Raw genomic sequence first — 22,641 nt, 5'->3', positions numbered from 1 at the left:
ACCCTCAGCCGGGGCCTTGGGGACGCACCCGGCCCTGGTCCCGGTTGGTCAGCGCCCAGCTGCTGCCTAGGGACCGGCTGCTGGGAGTTTTCGTGGAACACCCGCCTACAGGGGGTCGCATCGCGTGGCGCAGTGAGAAACGGTGATGTGAGCCAGGAAGAGGCTATGGATTTTTTATTTTTAAGATTTTATTTTTATTTATTGTTAGAGAGAGGGGAAGGCAGGGAGAGGAGAGGAACATCAATGTGTGAGAGAAACATCAACTGGTTGCCTCTCGCACGCCCCCTACTGGGGACCTGGCCCTGGAACCCAGGCGTGCGCCCTGACTGGGAATCGAACTGGCGACCTTTCAGTTCGCAGGCCGGCGCTCAGTCCACTGGGCCACACCAGCCGGGAGGAGGCTGTGCACCTTGTGAAACAGGGTCTGCACTACAGACACACCCCGAACCCCACCACGCCTGGGGAAAATGCACCTTCACCTCTGGCAGGCAACTTAGACAGCGGTAGGTTTGATGTAAGAGCACAGTTTCTGAAAATGCTAATTAAAAACAAACTGCTTTGGTTAGCATTGAAGACTTCCCTATTTAATAAAAGATTTTATTTTCGTCAAGGATTTTGAACACACACAAATCCTGAACTTCAACCTTGTGTTTCAAGTGCGCATTTCACTACACTGAGAGCATGAGACACCGACGTGGCTGGCGAGGGCGGCGGCGGCACAAGCTGGTGGGGGGGGGGACCGCCGCCCCTTCCCTCCTTGTGCCCCCAAAGCACCGGCGATGGTTGGGGACGGGGAGGCCGTTCGGGGGCGGGGAAGCGGGAAGGCAGAGCTGCCTCAGGGGGAAGGAGGGCAAGGCGAGGGGCAGGCAGACGGGAGCGCGCCCCGCCCCCATCTCTTCCCGAGACCCTTCCCAGGGCCGCCTGTTCTCCAGTCCTGCCCCAGGTCACCGGGGGACCGGCGCCCTGGCCCCACCCCGACTCTCCTCTGGCCCTGGGAGTCCCTGGCCCCGCCCGCCCGAGCAGGGAGCGCTCCGGAGCAAAACCCGGTACAAAGCAAGAGGGGGAAAAAAAGAAGAGCTGCATTACACTTTTCGTAACGATAGAGTTTATGAGCAGAAACTCAGCGCTTCCTCCTGTCCATCACTTAGTTTTGCTTCGTTGCCGCCTTTTTGTTCTCCACGTAGGACAGGTACTTGGCAATGATGACCTCCTCCTCCTCCAGGGTGGAGTCCAGGTAGTCCTCCTCGTGCTCGGGGATGTCCTCCAGGATCTCGTTCACGGCGTCTATCTCCATGTCCTCGTCTGTCGAGGCGCTGGAGGTACCTGCAACACGGCCCGCGGGCACGGGTGTGGGTCCGGGAGACCGCGCCCACCCACGTCGGCCCGGCCACGCCTTCCCCGCCGCACCCCGCCCAAGTCACGTCCCCACCTGCCCGCCTCCTGGAGGCCCCGAGGCCCCAGACCTACCTGCAGAGTCGGAGGGGGACGCGGACTCGGAAGGGGACGCGGAGTCGGAGGGGGACGCGGAGTCCGAGGGGGACGCGGACGGCGTCGAGGAGTCCCCCACCGCCAGCTGCAGGTCGCTGGGGAGGCTGCCTCCGTTGTGCGCCAGGGTCTGCGCCGCCAGCTGGACGTTCCCCCGGAACACTTTCAGGGCGTCCTCGGCCGTGGCCGTGTCGAAGCCCATGTACACCAGCTGGGGGAGGACACGGGGCGTGGGGGGAGGGCCCCTGCTGAGGCCGGGGCCCCCGGAGCCCACGCACGTCCGACAGCCCCGGCCCCTCCTGCGCCGCCGGGACGGCGTTCTCCTGGAGGGGACGCGTTTTCAAGCCCGCGGCGCGCGCGCGCCCCACCGGCCTCCCCGCACACGCCGCTGGTCAGCACAGATGCGCGCGCACCGCGGCCCGGGCAGCGGGCCGGTGCCCGGTCATCTCGGGACGACCACGAGCGGGCGAGCTGAGGCCAGTGCGAGCTGAACCCCGGCACCGGGGCCACTGACTCAGCGGCCACAACGTACGAGGGGTCTCCGTGCCGAGGGGGACAAATGCGGACCGAGTCACCGCAGCGAGTCCTCTGAGGCCCCGGGAGTGGCCGCCAGGCGGTGGGTGGGCAGGGCCCCCCCCCCCGGCGCCCCCCCTCCCTGCCGCCCCCTCCACCGCCCGCAGCGGCGGCGGGGCTTCGCTGGGCCCGGGAGCCGGGACCCAGCCCCCCGGCCCTGCCCCCCTGCCAACGCCGGAGGGGGCGGGGAGGGGCCGCCCGCCCGAGGCCCGAGAGGCGGCGAGGGCACAGACGACTCTCACTCACTTGGTCGATATTTTCCTGCGAGGGGCTTTCCCCGTGGCTGCTGGCTTGGGGGCCGAAGTCCCCGAGCCACATGGAAGGGTTGCTGAGCAGGATCTGAAAGACACAGGAGCACCGCCCTTGACCCCTCAGGGCGCCCGCCAGCCCGGAGGCCCGGCAGCCGCTGGGGGCGGGCGGGCACAGCCATCGGGCGCACCCGGGGGGCCCTGTGGGGGGCCCTGTGGGGACGACGCGAAGGTGCCGCGGAAGCAGGGGAGAGAACGGGGACCCCACCGAGGCCGGCGCAGGCTGGCGCTCGAAGCTTCCCACCAAAGGTAGGGACAAGGCGGGGCCCGCCGGGCCACCTCTGTCACAGGGTTCGAGAAGGAGTGCTGACCCGCAGGTCCCAACCGGGCACGAGGGCCCGGGGGCGGGGGCGCCACGCAGGGCGGAAGGATACCGGAGAGGGGCCGGGCCGGGCCGGGCCGGGCGGGGCGACGGCGCGGGGCAGGGGCGCCTGGGCGGAGAGGGAGGGGCGCTACCTTCTCGGCCACGTCCAGGTTCCCGCCGGCCTGATGGAGGGCCTTCTTGGCCGCGTGAGCGGGGTAGCCCATCTTTTTCAAGCACTTGATGTTCTCCAGGCGGGCACTCCTCCGCTCCTTCTCCTCTCGCCTGATCTTGTCCAGTTCCTTAGGGAGCAGCAACATTTCCCCGAGTGGGGCGGGGGCGGGGGCTGGGGGGGGGCCCGAGGGTCTGCAGAGAGCCTTCTCAAGCTACGGGCCGCAGGATTTGGGGGCCTGACGGGCAGGGGACCCTCTGCCTGTCTCGGCCACTCAGCAGCACGAGGGGCTCCAGGGCAGAGAGCTCAGTGGAGCTCCTGGCGTGGGCCACAGGGGAGACACCCGAGTTTTCCAGGCAAGAGAACACCTCACCGTTACCACTGGCTGGCGCCAGAACTGGCTGCTCGGAACCAGCGAGCTCCCTGCTCGGCCCCCTGCTCCCCAGGGGGCTGGGGGAGCTGTTTGCAGGGGTGGGAGGCTGCCCGGCCGTGACCGGTCACCGGGAGGTCAGTAGAACGTAGGTTCTGGTCGGGGTTGGGGGCTCCTGGGTGATGCTCATCGCCCCCTGCACTCTGGGCATGTGGGGTGTACGGGATGGTGAGACTTTGCACATGACCTCATTTTAAAGCACCGGCTTTCCAAACGCTAAGACGATCGTGGTGGCGGGCGAGCAGCAGCGCCGTGGTCAAGGCGGGTCGGCGGGGCCCGCTCCCCGCCGCCACTGAGCCGGGAGACAGAATCGCACTCAGAGCTGGGTTTCCCAGGGTCTGCGCTTTTGCCCGGGGGCTGGTGTGGCCGGGGTCGCGCGGGGAGGGACCCCGAGGTGGCCAACACCGGCTTCCGGGTTCAGAGAGGAGAGAGCGGCCCCCTTCTGCTGGACCGCCGCGCGCTCTCCCCGGACTCCGGCCCCTTCACTGCGGGACCGGCTCGCTAGACCCGCGGTGTCCCTTCCAACCCCGGGACTCTGCGCTTTTGTTCTGTGCCTATTTCCACTTGTTTTAAATGAGCTTGAATCTGTGCCTTTGCTTTTGTAACATACTAGTGATTATTTCTGATTCGGCTCGTGACTCTAGGCAAGAACACCCCCCCAAACCACAGCCATGGCCCCACGGGAAAACAGGGCCCCCTTCAGAATGGTTTCCAGAAATGCGCTACGGTGCAAGTAAACAGAGAGAGCGAGAAGCCTGCTTGGAGAACCGTCCTCACGAGCCGCCTGCCCCCACAGCAGGAGATAAAACAAGGAGACCGCACTAACTACACAGCTGGAAAAAAAGACCGGCTCCTCCCGGCTTCCCCGGCTGAAGCGACGGGGCGCCCCGTCGTCGGTGCCCGCCGCCGCACCACCTTTCCCTGTTCCTGCGCACCCGGGAGCTCAGGCGCCTCCTGGGAAAGGAGCCGGCTCCCGCCTCGGGTCCCACGCCCACCGCCGGGCACGGGCGGAGACCCGGGCCCCGAGACCCTGTCGCGGTACCTCTCTGCGGTTGGTGATGTGGGTGGCCGCGTGGTCCACATTCCCCTCGCAGGCCCGGAGGCCGAGCCGGGCTTCCTGGGCCGTGAACCCCAACTGCAGCAAGTTGTGGACTTTTGCTGGGTCGATGTAGAGCTCCTTGAAGAGCTGACGAGCCTACAGGTAGGAAGAATGGAAAAGTCACGTAAGGACAGCAACGTTACCATGAGAAAATAGGCCGAGTGGTGTGGGAGGGGTTGGCATCCACCCCCACTCCCTTTTTTGCAACAAACCCCGCGCATCTGAGCTGTGCACAGGCACCTCTGGCCCTCCCTGAGCTGGGGGCGGCCCCCTGGTGAAGTCTAGGCCATGGCACCAGCAGGCAGGACAGAGGGCACACACGGCTTTTTGTGTCATCTCCTTACTCTCTTGCCCCCTCTGCTGGCGGCAAGAGGCACCGACAGGGGCAACCCTGGACTGCGCCACCACAGCCCCGGTTGGGTTAGAGACAGGCCAGGTGACACCGGAACTTCCAGCCATACAGTCACCTTCTTCTTAAGGTTCCCTCACTACGGCGCCTGGCCTGACCCCTCACAAATACAAATACGTCCGTGGTGTACGTGGGACAGATCTGTGCTCCTCTCGAGTCACGCGCTACTGAGTTTACGAGACACGGAACTTCGGGGATCAAAAACAATGCGGATGAAAACGGCTACAAGGGCCAGAGCCCGTTCTTACCTTGTTGAGATACTCACGGGCCTCTTCACCATTCCCGCTGTGATAATTTCGGATACCTTGGAGCAAGTAAAGTCTTAAAAACAACACCTTCTCTTTTCCACAATTTCCCTAAAATAATCGGAAGAAAAAAGGATAAAACTTTTATCCCTAAGTACAGGTCAATAGTTGCCCCGTGCGTAGTTTCCCCCCCACCATGGGGCAAAGTGGAACTACTAAAATGTCTCGGCACCGCCGCCGTTGCGGACGGCCAGGGTGAAGACCCCGCAGCACAGCGCCCTCCTCTGCCCACACGGTGTCAGAACACCGTCTCCCCGGGGCCCACCATCTCCCCGGGGCCCTCCGCTCCCTGGGGAAGTGTGCAAACCACGAACCAGGAATACCAGCCTCACGCCGCCCTGTCGTTCCCAAGCAGGGTTCTGAGGGCTTTGGAGGAAACCCCCATTCAAACCCCTACCGAGCTGTGACTCACGCAGGGGCACCCACATCCTTCAAAAGGTCCACTTCCCGCACTGAAACCTTCCATTAGGCTCTGCTGCACGCAGTCAGCTGCCCCGCGGTCCGCGGGCCTGGGACCGGCACCTGGTCCCCCGGGGCTACCCGCGAGCACACCGCAACCGCGGTCGCCTCTGGGCAGCGGTCTAACCTCGGGGACCGGAGTGAACTCGAGCTCCAGGAATGGGCTCAGTGGTACCTCACCCCCGTTACGGGCACGTACTTTTATGTGGACCAGTCGCTGATGGTTTTCTCCATAGCAATTTTTAAAGCAATTCTGGGCCAAGTTTAATTTTTTCTCTGCGTCGTCCAGGCATTCCAGCTGCTCCAAGCAGTAGTAACACCACACGATGTCCAGCTGGAGCACCGCGTAGTTGTCCACCGTGTCCAGCAGCTCCTCGCAGCACTCACTGGGGAGAGGAACGGGCGGCGTCACCGGGCGCGGCCCCACGCGCCCACCGGCAGGGACTGGCACTCCCCTCCGGTTTTGGTGTATTTCCAAAGACTGACTGCTCCTTAGGGGGCTCGACGGCTACCCAGGGGGCTGTATTTATCATTGGAATACATCCAATGGGGGGGGAGGGGAAGAGGGGGCGCAGGGCTCAGGATCAGCGCGCACGCGCACTCCCGCGCTGTGCGGGGAAAGAGGTTCGGCAGAGAGCGGGAGTTGGGGTCACTGTGTCGGACCCCCGAGCAAACGTGGTGAGAGCCTGCTGTGGAGCAGTGGTTTCCAACCCTGCGTGCGAATCAGAATCACTTGGATATGAGGCACTTTTCCTTCTTCCTTTTTCTTTTCCTTTTTTTGATTAATACTGACTTGCACTGGGACCCAACCCGCATCAACCGTAACAGAAACCTCGAGGCCCGGGTGACGGGTGACGTACGGCTAACAACTCCCTAGGGGATCTGACGCTCGGCCGAAGTTCAGAGCCAGCGCTCTGAAAGCCGCTGCTGACTGCGGGTGGCTCAACCGACGAAGCCTGAAAAGGCTCCCATGTCCGCACGCCGGCGCGCTGGCGGGAAAGGAGATGCGGGAGATGCCCGGCTCTCAGTGCCGAGCTGCCCTGGGGGCCGGGAGCCGGCTAGATGCCGGCCCGTGGCTGTGGCAGCAGGCTGGGCCGCGGGCCAGAGAAAAAGGGACAAGACAAGACAGCGGATGTTGACAAAGGAGGACACTGAGGTCAGGTTAAAAACGCCCAATGCGAGTCTGGATCTCGAGCCTGAGCTCTCCAGCAACAAAGGGGGCATTTGCACACCCGCATTCTACACGGCATCGCAAAGGCTCCGGCTGCTATGGTTGGTCGCCTGCTAAAATAAGGCTGCTCTTGAAGGAAACCACAGGATCCAAGTGCCTGTGAGCTTCCCATCTTGCCTATCAAACTCTTCTCAGAAAATAAACCCAGAAGGAATCCGACTTTGCCATTTCGGCTTTAAAGCAGCAGCCTCCTAAGTGGGATGCCCGCGCGAGCCAACCCGCTGGGCACAAGGAAATCCATCAAAGCAGGATGTCCATATTTACTGTTGTCTCCGTCTTTCAACATTTCTGTTCTTGCCCTGGCTGGTGTGGCCCAGTGGATTGAGCGCCGGCCTGGGAACCAAAGGGTCTCTGGTTCGTCCCCAGTCAGGGCACATGGCTGGCCTGTGGGTCAGGTCCCCAGTAGGGGGCGCGCTAGAGGCAACCACACATGGATGTTTCTCTCCCTCTCTTTCTCCCTTTGCCTCTCTCTAAAAATAAATAAATGAAATCTTAAAAAAAAACGCACGAAAAACGCGACAGCCCTGGCTCAGCAGCTTATTTGATTGAGCACTGCCACGTACTACAGAAGGCCGCGCTGTTGATCCCTGGTCGGGGCGTGCTCTTTTTCCCTCTCCCCGCCCTTCCCGCCTTTTTCTCTAACATCAGTAAGTCGTCCCCAGGTGAGGATTTTAAAAAAGAAAAAAAGCACAGTCTCATATTTTAGTTTCAAAAATAACACTTTTTCTTCATAATCTAGGCCTACGAAAGAGATCATGAAATCAACATTTGTGTAAGAATAATTTTGAACCTGACCACATCACTCAGCTAAAACAAATTTTAAAGCCTTGTACGAAATTGTGTCTCAGAGCATATTTGCACTAATACTGCTGTGGCTTCTGATTTTAGCAGCTTTAATATTCAACAGCCAATACATTTGCAGGTTGAAAACAACGTTAAAATAAATGTACATTTATTTAAATAAAATTTACTGAGCTAGCTTTGGGAAAATTAAATCCCGCTGTGGCTTAAGTCAGTTACTTAACAGACATTTATTATATTTGCCTTACGACTTGTAAAGACATTCATTTTAAGAAAAGTAAACTAACCTTAAGTATCTCCTTTTTAAAAAAGGAAGTTGGCTAAAGCCCTTTTTAAGCCTTATTACGAGCTTTAAGGAACTGGATGACGGTGTTCCTGTGTCTTTTTCCCCTCAGGTTTCTTGCACTTGAGATTCATTATGGGTCTTGCATGAGGGGTGCTTACGGTTCTCATCCAGCTGGGAGGAAGTCCGGCCGGAGTTTGCTCAGGCATCTTTCTGCCCCCCCTGCCCCTCCCGCCGTTTTCAGGGGCGCCCACGGCCCCCACGACGGTGGCCTGTCTCAGGCCCTCCTGCAGCCTGTGGGCCTTCCCTTCTCTTTTCTTCAGTCTTTTTTCTGTTTCATGCCGAATCCTTTCTTCTGCTTTATCCTCCCATTTACTGATCTTTTCTCCTGCAGGGTCTACTCTGCAGTTAACCCCGCCCACCCCGCCCTGTGCCCTCGGCCCCTGTGTTCCTGCGTGAACGTGGGGAATGTGTTCGCAGCAGCTGACTGCACGCCCTTGTCTACCAAGCATCTCCTGTGTCCCTTCTGGATCCGCTTCTGCTGACTGGCTCTTCTCCTTATTACGGGTCGTGCTGTCTCCTTTACACGCCCGTGAATTTTTAATGAGGTGCTGGATATTTCTGAACTGCTATCAACATTACAGAGCCTTGTTTGGGATGCATTTAAGTCACCGGAAAACAGTGTGATGCTTTCGAGGCTTCCTTTACGTTCTGTTGGGGGGGCGGGGCATCTTCAGGGCTAGTTCCGTCACCACTCTGGCTGCCGGGAGCGCAGGGTGGTCAGCTCACCCGCCGCCTGGGGAGCCACGCGGGGCTCCTCCCCGCCCGGCAGCCCGGGGCCTCGCACGGGGCTTCTCCGCTCCTGGGGTCACTGTCCTGCGCCGCCAGGACACCCACGTTTTCACATTCTGCCCCGGTTTCCGTTGTTTCAGGTGGGAGGGCACCCTAGTCCCTGCTACTCCGCCTTGGCCTAAAGTGGGCCTCCCCTTTCTGGTTCTGGGTGGGGACAGGAGCTACTCTTGGTCATACTGCACCCCACGCCTGGGGCGCATGGCAGAAAGTCCTGGTGCAACTGTTAGCCTATTTGGAGAAGACAGAAGCATCAAGGGTTGGGAAGGAAACGAACTGAGGTCTCTTCCAGCTGCATGACCGACTTGCAGAGGCCTGCTCTCCTTTACGAAGAGGAGAAGCAGCTCGCCCAGATTCTGCTAATAAGTGGGTCCAGATACAAAGGCCCTCAGAAAAATGCTCACTGTCCATCACAAAGGCACGGACAGACACCGCTGGATGACCGGACCTGCCGCTCACGGAGCGTGACAACGGCCTGCGGACCGGAGGCACCGCCGTCGTCACTCCCGGGCGTGAGGCCTGCCGCCTGTCGCACGGGCCTGTCCGTCCAGGGGGAGAGGGGGGCACACCCCGACGAACAAAGGTGGACCTCGTCTCGCTCGCTGCAGCTGGATCACGAGTATGCGGGGATTCCTTACACCAGTCTCCATCTGTGGGTACGCTTGAGATTTCCCCTCACAGAGAGCTGGGAGCAGTTGTGGGAGGAGACGAAACATCTGCCTGAACCCGAGGGACCTATCGCACAGCCCGCACTGCCTGCGGCAGCAGGGGAGGCACGAGGCTCCGAACGCGGCCCCCACGCTCAGCGAGCCCTGGCCCCGCCCCCTAAGGTCTGGCTTTGCCCCTCCCCCCAGGAGTGGCGACAGTCAAGCCCCCCTTTTGCTTGAGTTGTGATTCGTTCACCTAAAACCCGAGGCGCTGCCAGGGCAGCGGACAAACCACACAGCTGTGTTTACCTCCTCGACGTGCACAGTGTGTCTCGGGAACTCCTCTAAATGGAACGGAAAATAACATGAGAATCGCTACCTTTAGCGCACTTTCGGACACTGTCTGTTTTTCAAATGTCCCATCTGCCCTGACTGCAGCCTCTGGGCGCCGCCTCCCATTGCGAGGGACCTGCGGGGAGCTGCTGGCCCCCGGGGCTGGGGCCAGAGACTTGGGTGGTGACCCTGGGGCCCCTGGGCACCAGGGACCGGAGGCCGCCAGGTCGAAAGGACACAGGACCTGCCGGCCAGCCACAGATGGCCAGTCTGGCACTGAGCTTCGAAACACATCGAATGTATTAAAATCCATGAGTTCATATATTGACACTTAAAAAGTAAGTAAGTAAATAAATAAACAGGAAAGAAAACCTCATCGGTAACCTCATTTTTGGAGGATGCTAGGGAAGTCACTGATGTATTCTGACCACGAGAAAATAAGGGAAGAGAACCACGCATTTCACTGTCTTTCGCTACAAATTGCTCGCCAGCACGACCGAGCTGCCGGCGGAGAAACCTGTTTCTTCTCAGAAGAACCCTAGCAGCAAACGCAGAAGGAACAGCACGGTATACCCTTCCGCAGCCCCAATAAAGCAACGGGTCTGGGGAGCGGCCGGCAGCACCAAACCCCCCGGGGGCCGGGGCCGAGGGCCGAGGGCCCCTCCCCGCAGACAAACGCGCTGTCCCACGTGTTCGTCGGGAAGGGAGTCAGTGCCCGCATTTCTAACTCTTCCCAGGGAAGAGGGACCCGCTAGCGCTGCGCGTGAAAGGAGTCCTTTCCCAGCCGGTCTGCACCGGACTCCGCCGCCGTCCGTCCGGGAGCAAGCCCCGGGGTCTGCGGGGACAGGGCTGGGAGGGGGCTGTCCGAGCCGGGGCCACCCTCTTAAACCCGGGGCTCCCCGAGCGCGAGCGCGCCTACCAGAAGTATCTGTCGGCGTCCAGCAGGAAAGGCAGGGCCATCACGTATTCCTTCCTCTTCAGGAATGCGCGGCCCTTCTCGTGGTAGCCCATCGCGAGCGTGAGCGCCTGGGGAGAACGGGGAATCGGAAAAGCGTCACTTTCAACTACAGCCCAACGCTATATTGAAAGCGTGGGAAGTCTACAGAAACAAAAAGTAAAAATTAAAACACAGCGCAACTAATTTAAAAGTCCAGATTAAGAAAAATGCGGTCCAAGCTTTGTTTCATTTGCACGCTGGCACCAGGCGCTGGGTTTCCTGTGGCCGGCATGGTGACAACCGGTGCGCGTCCCCTTGTCCCTGTCAGTCACTCCGGCGCCTGCTGCCCTGCACCTGGTCCCAGGTTCCTCGGAGACGGAAGATGGACGAGAGCAGCCGTCCTCTGTAGGTCCTTTGGGTTCTTTTTCAAAGGGGCACCCACTTTACCTCCCGTCCCTTATCAGGTTTTTTCTGCGGTGCCTGTCACCTCGAGTATTTCCAAAATAATTTTTAAGCAGTGATCCAAAATTTTTTAAGTTCCTTGATACTTTTAGATTTCAATTTTTATATAATTCAGTCTTGCAAAGGTCCTCCAAAATGACCTACATGTCGTCGTCACTCAGTAAAACAGGGCAGTGGACAAATTATTCCAACGTTAAAAAAAAAAAGGAAACATCAATCCACTGGCAGCCACAAAGTTCTCTTAATAAAACTTTAATCCTCAATTTTAACAAAATAATTCATATACTGAAACCTATTCAAACTGTCCTTTAAAGACAGAAAAATTAGCCCTGGCTGGTGTGGCTCAGTGGATTGAGTACTGGCCTGTGAACCAAAGGGTCGCTAGTTTGATTCCCAGTCAGGATACGTGCCTGTGTTTTGGGCAAGGTCCCCACTAGGGGGCACACAAGAGGCAACCACACATTGATTTTTCTCTCCCTCTTTCTCCCTTCTTTTCCCTCCCTCTAAAAAAATAAATAAATAAAATAGTTTTTTTAAGACAAAAATTAAATTAATGGGACCCACAGTCATTAGAGTTTTTCATTCAAGAAGTGCTGGACTCCAGCTCAGAGCCTGCACTCAGGGTCCAGGGTGCACAGAGCTGCTACAAAGAGCCCACTGAATGTGTCCAAAGGTAAAATCCCCGCCTGCTATTCCCAGTTCTAGGAGAGGGAAACGGGGTGTGGAAAGACGGCAGAGACACAGCAGAATGGCCTGTCATTCTTTTCCCGAACTGCACAGTTCCCCCAGGGACTCATCCCGCAGGGCACATAGCCCTGAGGGCAGGGAGTTGCATCACCTGGGAACGTTCAAAGGTCACGGCTACAGGACGGCGAGGCCCTGTCATGGGTACTGCCGCCCTGGGAACCCCGGGGCGAGCCCCTGTGTGCAACCGCGCACAGCAAACACTGCTGATTTGTACACGGCTGACCAGCGGGAGAGAGAACACTGCTTCGGATCCTGTGCGACACCCCAGGATCAAATGACCAGAAAACCCGCTCTGTCCCGACGGCCAAGTCCAAGAACGAGCTGTACGTTTCTTACAGGACTTACTTTTCTTTCTGCGGGAGGAATTCTGATGGACCTGCCCGTCTGGTTAGCTATTTCCAAGTACGGCATGGTTTCAGGGTCCACCGTCTCAGCTGCAACAAGGCCAAAGGGAACTTGATGTAATCGGTGCTAGAAAGCAGTGACAGAAGAGAAAAAGGAGGAAAGCAGGCAATGACAGCGGCATTCAGACCGTCAGACGGTCGGGAGGAAAAGCCAGCGAGAAACGCGTCGCCCCGCCAGGGCGGGGTCGGCTGCTCCCTGGAAGCGCGGAGGAGGGGGGTGAGAAGCCCCAAGCCCCCGGTACCTCTCTCTGCCAGGATCTCTAGTCCCCTCTTCGTCCTCTGAATCCTCTTTTCCTTTTGTTCAGCTTTGTTTTGCTCTTCCTCTTGCACCTGGAAGTCCTTCCTGACATCCTCCTCGGACTGCTTCAGCTCCAGCACCATGGCCTTCGCGTTGTGCGTCACGCCCTGCTCCTCCAGCGCCTTCCCTGTGACAGCCGGGACGCGCACTGTGACATGAGCCCTCGCGCGCGCAGCGGCGCGTGCAGCGACCCGCGCCGTCCCCCAGGTCCCCCCGAGTTCCGAAACCCACGTCGGCACTCGCCCACCACTGGGCCGCACCGGCGTGGGCACGCTTAAGGTGGGCGCTGCGGCCGTGGCCGGTAAGCAGCGGATAAAGTCAGCCCGTCCAAGTAGCCCTAATTCATCCTTTCCGATTTCCCTTATTCTCATCGTAAGACCAGACGGAAGCCGTAAGCAGCTGGGACTGCCCCAGGGAGAGCGCCACGCTGGACAGCCGAGAAGGAAAACGGGAGGCGCCCGCCCGAGCCGGAGAGAGAACCCACCCAATGTCCAGCGCCCGCCCGAGGAGCAGCCGCCCGCAGCCCGCAGCCGCAGTGCGCCGGGAGCGGCCATTTACTGCCGGGCGGGAGCAGAGGCCGCGGCTGCTCTCCCTTTCCAACCCGGGGTCCCCAGTGGGCGAGGGGCTTCCGGGACCCAGTTTCCCCACACTGAGGCTGGTTAAATGAAAAAAAACAAACAAACAAAAAAAAAAAAACAAAAAAAAAACAACAGTCAAGTATACAAACGGAACAAAAATTAAGTCAAAGATGAAAGTAAACCACCACCAAAATGGAAAAGGGTAAATACAGATGCAAACAGATTTTTAAAATAACAAAATATTATGAACTATAACTATGTACATTTGAACACGTGTCTGGAAAATGCTATTTGGATAAATACATTCTCAAGAAACTTGATGCTAAGACCCACCAGTGGCCAGGTCACCCTGATACAGAGCCAGGAGGGGGATCCATCTCACCCGATTTTAAAACTACAGCAAAGCCACAGTCATGATAAACTCTGCGGGTGACGACGGTCAAAAGATACCAACTTCTAGTTACAGAATGAAAAAGGTCCCGGCCCAGGAGTAAACCTGCAGGCGAACGGAGACAGTGCACACGCACAGGCACGGAACGCGCGCGCTGAGGAAGCGAGTTTAGCCGGGGAGCGGGGTGTGGGGGGGGAGGGGGGGCGCTGGAAGAAGCGTCACGCTGGGTCCCCAGCCTCTACAAACAGAGGGGGCGCGGGGCAGATTACAGGCCGCCTACAGGTTACGCTGATACCAGAAAACCTAGACTACCCTGCTGACCCTCGCGTCAGAGAAGGAGCTTCTGAGAACACGCACGACAGGGAGAAGGACCCATGGGTGGGACGCTGTCCAGGGTCTCTGTCCAGCGAAGGACGCCCACACAGGACGAGCACAGAGGCGCGGACAGCCGGCCAGAAGGCACTGACGCCTAACACAGAACAGGGGCGTGGCTGGAGGCTGCTGGGAAGGAAGCCGAGGGCTGGGCGGCGAACCTGAGCCTCTGGGCCCCGGAGGCCCCGGACACCCACCAGACTACAGCCCCTGCCTGCACTGCGGCAAGGGCCAGCTGGTCTCCCGGGCCCACTCACGCCTCCCTCAAGTCCACCCCCTCCCCCCCTGCAGCCACGGAGGTCGGCAAATCACAGGCCTATCACGCACGTGTCACTCCCCGGCACCCACGGCGCCCCGCCCCCTCGGGAGGGACTCGGTCCCGCGCTCAGGATCCGAGTTTCTCTGCTGAGGCGGATGCCTTGTGCCCTGTGCGCTCGGCCCTCCCCAACCTTCCCAGCTCCTCAGTGTCCCATCGCGGGCTCCGAGGGGCGGCCCGCTCAGTCCGGAGCCCTACCCCGCACAGCCTGCCCGGCCTCTGCTCCGGGAGCGTGTGCCGGCAGCTGGATGTCACTCGCCCCCCGCCCCCCAGCGGCCCTGCACGTCCACTCGGTGACGTTTCGTCAGACCGAAGGTGAGTGTCCTTCCCCACCAGCACCCAACAGACGGCAAATATTTATTAGACATGCTGCTTGCTACTTCACCTTATAGTGGAGTAAACTCTAAAATAATTGCTTTTGACTCGTATATGCAATAACTACTAGAAAGTTGTGAATACAGGAAGAGAAAAAAAATGCAAAGTCATTATTTCTATGTTAACTTGATTTTAAAATCCCGCACACTTTACCATAACATACCTAGTTGCAGTTGTTTCTTATTTATGACAATTTTGATATAGTTTTCTTGGAATCCATAGGTTTCGGCTATTCTGTAAAACAAACCAGTGAAAAAATGTAGGTAATAAAATGTGTTATTTTCCATTAGTTAGATTTTAACCATGATGGCTACTCTATACATTTTACTCAGAAACACCCAATATTTCAGTTTACCAACTCACAAATATCAATTGATGATGTGTGTAAAACACTGTCCCTTCTTTTCCGCCCTGGCTGGTGTGGCTCAGTGGATTGAGCACAGGCCTGTGAACCAAAGGGTCCCTGGTTTGATTCCCAGTCAGGGCACAGGCCTGGGTTGCCAGCCAGGTCCCCAGTAGGGGGCGTGCGAGAGGCAACCCCACATTGATGTTTCCCTCTCTTTCTACTTCCCTTCCCTTCTCTCTAGAATAAATAAAATCTTTAAAAAACAGAGAGACAGAGAGAGACAATGTCCCTTTTTAAACTGTTTTACTACTTGTTTCCTCAGGAGGTGGAGGCCCCTGGGGCAGGACACGCATCCCCACGGAGGGCCCCGGCTGGGGTCCGGAGAAAGCCCTCTCCATAGCCTGGGGCCCCCTGGAGGACAGGGGCAGCTCCCTGCCGAGTGAATGACGAATGACGCCTTTGCGTCCCTAACAGCCCTGACGCAGGGCACGGAACAAAATGAGAAAAACCGGCTTCAGAAACCGGGGCTGGAGGTGCTGAACGTGCGGACCATTCAAAAACGGTTCGAGTTTCACCAGCATGTGACAGGCCGGTGTTTTCTTCTTCTTTCAGTTGAGCGTGGTGTCATTTACCATCAGCACAGTTATGGCAGCGACGGTGGCGGCCCCTGTGGAGAATCCTCCGCGTCCACCTCCCTGTCCGGGGCTTGGCCGCCCTGCGTGTGGGGCTCAGACCGGCCGCCTGGGCGCCACCGGGAGCTTGTTAGATGCAGGCTCAGTCCCTGCTCCAAACCGCTGGGCTCTTTAAATTTTTTTTTTTAAGATTGTATTTACTTATTAATCTTTTTAGAGAGGTGGGAGGAAGGGAGAGAAACATCGATGTGCAAGGGAAATGTCAATCAGCCGCCTCCTCTGCTATTGTTTTCTTTGCACAGGTGGGCCAGCCGCCTGAATCCGCTGGAGCACCCCGCCCAGCGCCTGAGCCCAGCGCCTGAGCAGGCCGTCAGTGCCCGAGGAATGCCACTGCAAGCCAACGCCGGGCCACCGCCAGGCCGCCGCCTGTTTCTGTCATCCACTCATGGACGCACACACGTGCCGAGGCCCTGGTGGGCGGTGGACCCGGGGTTCCCACCTGAGCCGAGGTTTCCCCAGGAAATGAAGAAGAGGGGGCGGGTCTGGAGCTCCCGTCTGCCCTCAACTACCAGTGTGAGCCCAGGTGAGTCCCGCCGCCACCTTGCCTCACTCGTCCCTCCCTGAAAGCGGGGACAGGAGCGCCCGCCCTCTCTCCCTTCCAGGCCGGCCACCGGGGCACGGGGGCACGGGGGGCAGGGGCACGGGTACGTACTTAGATCTCAGCTCCCTGCCGGTGATGTGCAACCGGGTTTCCAAGAGCTTCTTCCTGTCCTGTTTAAAAAGTCAGACAAATAAAATAACTCCGTATTACAGCTTTTAAAAACAGCCACAATTCATGTGCTCGCCTCCCCGAGTGACCTAGGCGTGAGGACCTACGTACACTGGAGAAAATCACTCACTTTCTTCAGCCGCGCAGGCAAAAACACCTCGATCGTGGCCATGCCCGTCGTCTTATAGTTTTCATTTCCTGCGCCACGCTCGACCGCTTTGCAGCGTATTTCTTCCATGATCTGCTCCACCTCCTGCTCACCGCACTCTAGCCTGTCGGAGTACTTCTTAGCAAGGTCCTGGGGAAAACCAGAAAATGCACATCCATGTAGTGTCAGCTCAAAGTCACGTGGGGGCCAGGACACAGAGCAGCGCGCACAGGACCCCGACGGGTGGCAGCCCCCCTGTTACAGTGACACCCAGGCCGGCCTGACGTCTGGGGAGTCACAGAAACAACGGACAGGAAAACAGACCCGACAGGAAGGGTGAAGACGCTGAGATTATTCTCGGGAGAAGAGACAAGTGGACTGTAACTTAAGTGACTGTCATATATAAAAATTATTTTAAGGAATAGGGAACTGATCATCCCCACAGGAGGGAAAAGAAAAGGAAAACCACAGAAATCAATCTAATTTGTCTAACTTGCGAGAACAAGTCAGGGTAGATGTAAATAACTTTTTATTTTATTTTATTTTTACCTTTTACCCTCAGCTGAGGACATCTTCCTACTGCTTCTCCAGAGACAGGGAGGGAAAGAGACACTGGTTGGCTGCCTTCCATACAAGTGTGCGCCTGGACAGGGGACTGGTGCCTGGACCGGGAATCGAACCCACAACCCAGGCCTGTGCCCTCACTGGGGATCTGACCAGCAACCTTCTGGTCATGGGAGGGTGAGCCACACAGGCCAGAGCTGTAAGTAACTTTCCTAACAGAAAATTTTGAATCACTGGTACTGCTTATAAAACAATAATTTGCTAGAAGGACTCAACAGAACTCATGAAAGTGCTTCTCTTACTATTATGGTTTATTATAAAGGACACGAGTGAACATTTAGATGAACAGGTGGACAGGTGGGGTCTGCAAGGGTCTGGGGTGCAGCATGTGGGTGTGCTGGCCAATCTGGACGCCCCCCTAAACCCATCATTTAAGGGTTTTACGGCGGTGCCAGTACGTGGGCCTGGAGGGTGAAAGCACTGGCCAGGGGTGACTAACCAGATCCCCAGCCCTCCCCCTCCCGCCAGCCCTGAGGCTGGAGGGTGGGGCTGAGCTCCGAGCTCCCCATCAGTTCTCTGGCGACCTGCCCCGTCCTGGGTCCTGGCTGTCACCCAGAGCTGCCGGGTGGGAACAAAAGGAGCGCCTGTCGCCCTCACCGCTGGGGAATTCCAGAGCTTCAGAGGCGCTTCTGTGCCAGAAACCAAATAGCTTTCCTCTGATGTCACACCTGAGCTCTGAGCCCAGGGGTCGGAACCAGCAAATTCAGGGAGAACGTCAGAAGGTGGGCGTGAAAGAGAAGAGGGGGCCTGTCAGGAACAGGGGGGACCAGAGGGCTCCAAGGCCCGGGGCCACAGGTGCCGCCTCCCTCCCAGGGGCACCATCGTGGCCCTCCCGGCGGTCTGCCGGTCTGCCATCCCGGTGACGTTCCGCGACATTCCTCAGTCCCTGACAAATGTTGCGTGCTTTGTCTCTGGATACCCAGACTGAGAACGCAGAAAAGTGTGTGCTAGGATTTCCAATAGAATAGGTTCCTATTAAAAAATGATTCATGTTTTTCTCTGCTTTGGAAAGCAGATAATTTTCCATTTCTAGAAATTTCACTTACATAAAATAAGGCCATTTCTGATGCCACGGAAAACCGAGGCATAAGTAACAGAAAACTAGAGTCTTTGGAAAAAAGGAACAGAGTCGCCGTGTGAAAACGCTGGGGGCGGGGAGCAGGGGTTTTCTCGACCAGGCTGAGACCTGCCCGAGACCCTCCCCTCGGGACCTCGGACCACACTGGCCAGCGGCACTGCCTCACCAGCAGGGCAGAGGTAGTCCCCAGACTAGTGACTTCAGGTGAGGGTATTAAAAATAGTAATATGCCCCAGAAATCAGGTGACATTTTCACGTGCATAAAATCTTATTAAAAATAAGCTTGTTAACTCCCAGTAAGAAGTGGGTACCTGCTTCTCACTACTGCTTTTGGTTATGCCCAAAGTTTACATACATGGTTGTGCCTGGCAACCTCTGGTGACTTCAGAAATCTTATTTACCACCGTGGCTGGTATGGCTCAATGGATTGAGCACTGGCCTGAGAACCAAAGGGTCACTGGTTCGATTCCCAGTCAGGACACATGCCTGGGTTGTGGGCCAGGTCCCCAGTATGGGGGGCATAGGAGAGGCAACCACACACTGATGTTTCTCTCCCTCTCTTTCTCCTTCCCTTCCCCTCTCTCTAATTTTTTTTTTTTTAAGAAATCTAATTTACCAATGTGGATGAAGAAAGGCTCTGTTAAAAAAAAAAAAATCTAACCAAAAGTAACCTCACAGGATGATCTGGTCATAAATTCCTCACCGGGCAGGTCACTGTGGGCAGTCCTGCCCCAGGCACACTGCTCCTTCACCCAGCCCTTGCCCGAGGCGCTGTCCCTGGTTCCTGGGAGTCCAGGGTAACACACCTTTGAAAAGACTCTGTCAGACCCTCCCAGACAGCACGTACCCACCCTCCAGGTAACATACCTTTGAAATGCCAATTCAGACCCTCAGAGACAGCACGTACTCACCCGTACTCACCCACCGGGAGCACGTAATCTTGTTAGCTACCCTGTAATCCAACCCCACCACCTTCCTCCCTGGATTTCTTGTAATCTTCCTTCGGTTCCCTCCTTAATTCCGAGTGTATCCAAGAAACACAACCTGCCATTCTGGGAAGCCTTTTCCTCAGTCTGTTGAGATCTTGCTTCCAGGCTTGCCCTCCCTTCGGCTCAAATAAACTCTGATGAACTCATAAACCCGTCTACAGGTTTAAACTTTGGCACGAGGAGACTTACAGCGCTGCTCGTGATCTATGTCTTAAAAGAAAAATACCTTCAATGCCGAACCACCTTCCTTATTTTCATCTGTATATGGAGGTTTCCAAAGTTGAATTCTGTCTTCCCTTAAAAACTGGGTCAGTTTTGCTTGGAGATATTTCTTTTGCGCCATCCTGGAAAGCAAAACAGTATAGTAATGAACCCCACAGGACATTTCCAGGAGTGTATCCCCACCTAATACACTGCTGTGTTTTGTAGAGCTCCCCTCTGCTTTTCCCACTCTAGTTTAATCTAAATTACTTTTAGATTAGGTTTTACCTGGTTCCAGACTTCTCTGAAATACATATATTTACATGTACATTCAGATATATATTATATAGTCAACTATATATTATATTACATTAAAGTATGTACTGCAAAGTTGCTAATATGTAGCAAGGTTTATTATACTTTTCTGTTTCTTATAGGTAAACAGTAAAGAAGTTAGCTTGAACTGTGAACTATCAATAGTAAATGTCCTCTATATCTGAATTTTTTAAATTGAAAGCTTATGCCCTGGCCGGTGTGACTCAATGGACTGAGTGCCGGCTGCGAACCAAAAGGTTGCTGGTTCAATTCCCAGTCAGGACATCTGCCTGGGTTGGGGACCAGGTGCCCAGTAAGAGGCACACTAGAGGCAACCACATATTGATGTTTCTCTCCCTCTCTCTCCCCCTTCCCCTCTGTCTAAAAATAAATAAATAATATCTAAAAATAAATAACATCTATAAAATAAGTAAAATAAAAAAATTACTACTTACAATACTGGGGAAGTACTGCATGACATTTTGTGACAACAGCATGACAGCAGTACATATTTTTAAAAAGATTTTATTTACTTATTTTTAGAGAGGGAAGGGAGGGAGAAAGAGAGAGAGAGACATCAATGTGCGGTAGCTGGGGGCTATGGCTTGCAACCCAGGCATGTGCCCCGACTGGGAATCAAACCAGTGACCGTTTGGTTCACAGGCTGGTGCTCAATCCCCTGAGCCACACCAGCCAGGGCTCAATTTGCCTGATTTTTAAATCAAGTTTGATAACTTAAGTTATCAAATGAGTATTTTAAAAGAAATTCCAAATCTGTTGTGCATCCGTGAGAAGGAGGGGACTGGGAGGAGAGAGGGGAGGAAGGAATCAACGCACCCGGGAGGGGACTGTGCTTGCTCAGGGGACCCAGAGAAGCGAGCTCTTCCAGCACTAACTGCTTCTCACACAGCAAGTGTGTGTTAGTGCTGATGCGCATGAGCCTTGCAAACACAAGTAACTCCCCCCACCACTACACAAAGCTAGTTCCCTACTCACACATCTTCAGAATCGCACTTCCTGAGCTGCTCACTGAAGCCAAGTACTGGGAAGGCTGAATGCCCAGCCCTGTGCCACCCCATCCGAGGGCCCGGAAGGTCTCGCACACCTAGTGTGTGTCCGGCGCTCCACCCACCAGCAAAGCAACAGCAGGGAGGGTCTACACCGCCCCACGTCGTGTCTGCACACAGATGAAACCACTGTCGTGAAACCTACAACACTTCAGTTACAGAGGACAGAACACGCGAGGGTACAGATTTCAGATCAGATCGAAAGCGGAAAAGGCTCGCAACGTCCCTTTTCTGGTTTAACTGGAGAACTGTTCCACATCATACGCCGTCCCCCAAAGCAGAACTCCGTCCCTAGTGCTGCCCCAAACCGAAAGTGAGGCGTTATGAGCCACTCCTTTAGCATGTTCACTTTCACTTTTGTAATAAGTTGATCTACGCAACCTCTACCCAGAGCTTCTCAAATGTATGTACTTCAAAATACATTACCTGGTTCTTCGGTCGGAGGAATAAAATATCCTTGTATTTAAACGTAAGAGTAAGGGTTGGGAGGTGAGACATGCAGAGTCCGATCGCCAAGGCTGCAGAGAACATCAGCCGTGCCTTTTCATCAAACAGCAAGGAAAACCTGGCTGTGATTGCAAGTAAGCCCCGAACGGCATACGTGAAACAACAGTGTTACGGTTCGAGCTTTTTGTGTGATCGTGTATTTCCCTGTCTCCTCCCAGAACAACACTCGCTCTTTCAGAAAGAGAAAAACCCACCGCCCTCGCCCAGACCGGCGCAAACCTAGGGCCCCGGGAACCGCCGGCGCACCGGGAAGCCCCGGCAGCCGTCTCCTGTCCCTGCCTGCCTGCCTGCCCGGCCTCCGCGTAGGAAGCGCAGCGCCCCCCCGCGCCGAAGCCGCGCCACACCCGGGCGGGGCAGGGTAGGGATCGCCCCGGGGCCCGGGACGCCGATCGGCGCCGCCGAGACCCTAGCCCAGGGATCGACTCTCGGTGCTCCCTCCTCACCTGCGCCACCGCCGCGCCGCCGCGACCTGCGGAGTGCCCGGATGCGGCTGCGGCCGCCGTTAGTATTCATTCCGGGTGAGGCGGGCCCCGCCCCCGCCGCCGCCGCAGCCCGGCCCACTCGGCCCCCGCGAGGCGGGGCAGAAGGCTTCTGGGCGGGGCTAAGATGGGGCGGGTCTTAGGCGAGGAGAAGGCGGGCTCTTGATAGGCTGTGGTGTGGGCGGGGGCTGGTACTGGGCGGGGCTAAGGCGAAGAGGGGGTGTGGGCGGCGGGCCTGTGGGCGGGACCGGGCGAGAGTTGGGGCGGAGCGAGGGCGCTGTGGGGGCGGGGCGAGGGCGCGGTGGGGCGGGGCGGGTCGCGGCTAGGACCCGGCCTCTTGCAGTGCAGACACCGAACCGCTGCCCTGGGAGTCCAGGGAAGACTCTGGGCCCGACCCAGTTTGCCTGCCTTCAGAGGAAATTGATCCTGCCTTCGTTCTTCCAAAGCCTTCAAAGAGGCCAGAGCACCTTGCAGGAAAACGCGGAGGGAGGTCAGGACCTCCTGCATCCGGATGCGACGCCCTCGCCCCCCCCCCTCGAGCTAGGCCGGATGAAGCGGTTGTCCCCTCTAAACCTCCGGTGTCACCCCCGCCCTCCATCACCCAGCACCGCCTCCCTGCAGGGTACAGTTTCCCTGCCCGCGGCCGGCCCTGCTAAGTGGCCGGTCCTATGTATGTCAGTGTGTCCAGGTGAGGGAGTCTGACGTATGCGGAACAACTAGGAACAGTTGTTGAAATGCCCGGAGAATGGGGCAGAGCCCAGGTGGTTCAGCTTTCTTTGAAGGGTGGTTCCATCAGCCTCTAGCAGGCGGACCGGGGATGGAAGATAGAGTCCATCCTAGTCCCAGAAAGTTTGCTGGGATGCGGCTGTGGGCCCCTCCTTTCCAAATCCCAAAGCCCACCCTTGGGCCTGCGCCAGCACT

The 22,641-nt window shown here is 57.0% G+C and overlaps 1 protein-coding gene across 2 annotated transcripts; it reads right to left on the bottom strand.

Annotated features, from left to right (window-relative positions):
• Positions 1–580: 580 nt before the first annotated feature.
• On the bottom strand, positions 581–21,771 carry NUB1 (negative regulator of ubiquitin like proteins 1). Of its 2 annotated transcripts, none has more exons than XM_045837795.1 (15): positions 21,685–21,771; positions 19,378–19,495; positions 16,443–16,610; positions 16,256–16,314; positions 14,729–14,799; positions 12,478–12,660; positions 12,177–12,265; positions 10,605–10,711; positions 5,741–5,927; positions 5,026–5,133; positions 4,312–4,464; positions 2,823–2,969; positions 2,305–2,397; positions 1,468–1,696; positions 581–1,323 (listed from the first exon to the last, which is right to left on the bottom strand). In XM_045837795.1, the coding sequence occupies exons 2-15, from the start codon at positions 19,492–19,494 to the stop codon at positions 1,145–1,147; spliced, it is 1,890 nt and encodes a 629-aa protein (XP_045693751.1). In that variant the 5' UTR covers position 19,495; positions 21,685–21,771; the 3' UTR covers positions 581–1,144. The 2 variants fall into 2 exon arrangements, with proteins under 2 accessions (XP_045693751.1, XP_045693752.1); XM_045837796.1 differs by lacking the exon at positions 21,685–21,771 and adding an exon at positions 21,161–21,537.
• Between the last annotated feature and the right edge of the window lie 870 nt (positions 21,772–22,641).

This window comes from Phyllostomus hastatus, unplaced genomic scaffold (genome assembly GCF_019186645.2).
Source record: "Phyllostomus hastatus isolate PE091 unplaced genomic scaffold, TTU_PhHast_1.1 phas_contig_244, whole genome shotgun sequence".
NCBI classification, from domain to species: domain Eukaryota; kingdom Metazoa; phylum Chordata; class Mammalia; order Chiroptera; family Phyllostomidae; genus Phyllostomus; species Phyllostomus hastatus.
Note: the sequence above shows the minus strand (reverse complement) of the source record. Positions and strands in the feature narration are given on the sequence as shown.

Coding starts and splice junctions, on each gene's coding strand:
- NUB1 (XM_045837795.1), bottom strand. CDS start 19,494: ATGGCGCAAAAGAAATATCTCCAAGCAAAACTGACCCAGTTTTTAAGG. Junction 5,134..5,740: donor AGCGACTGGTCCACATAAAA/GTACGTGCCCGT, acceptor CGATTATTTTAG/GGAAATTGTGGAAAAGAGAA. Junction 2,398..2,822: donor ACCTGGACGTGGCCGAGAAG/GTAGCGCCCCTC, acceptor TGTGTCTTTCAG/ATCCTGCTCAGCAACCCTTC.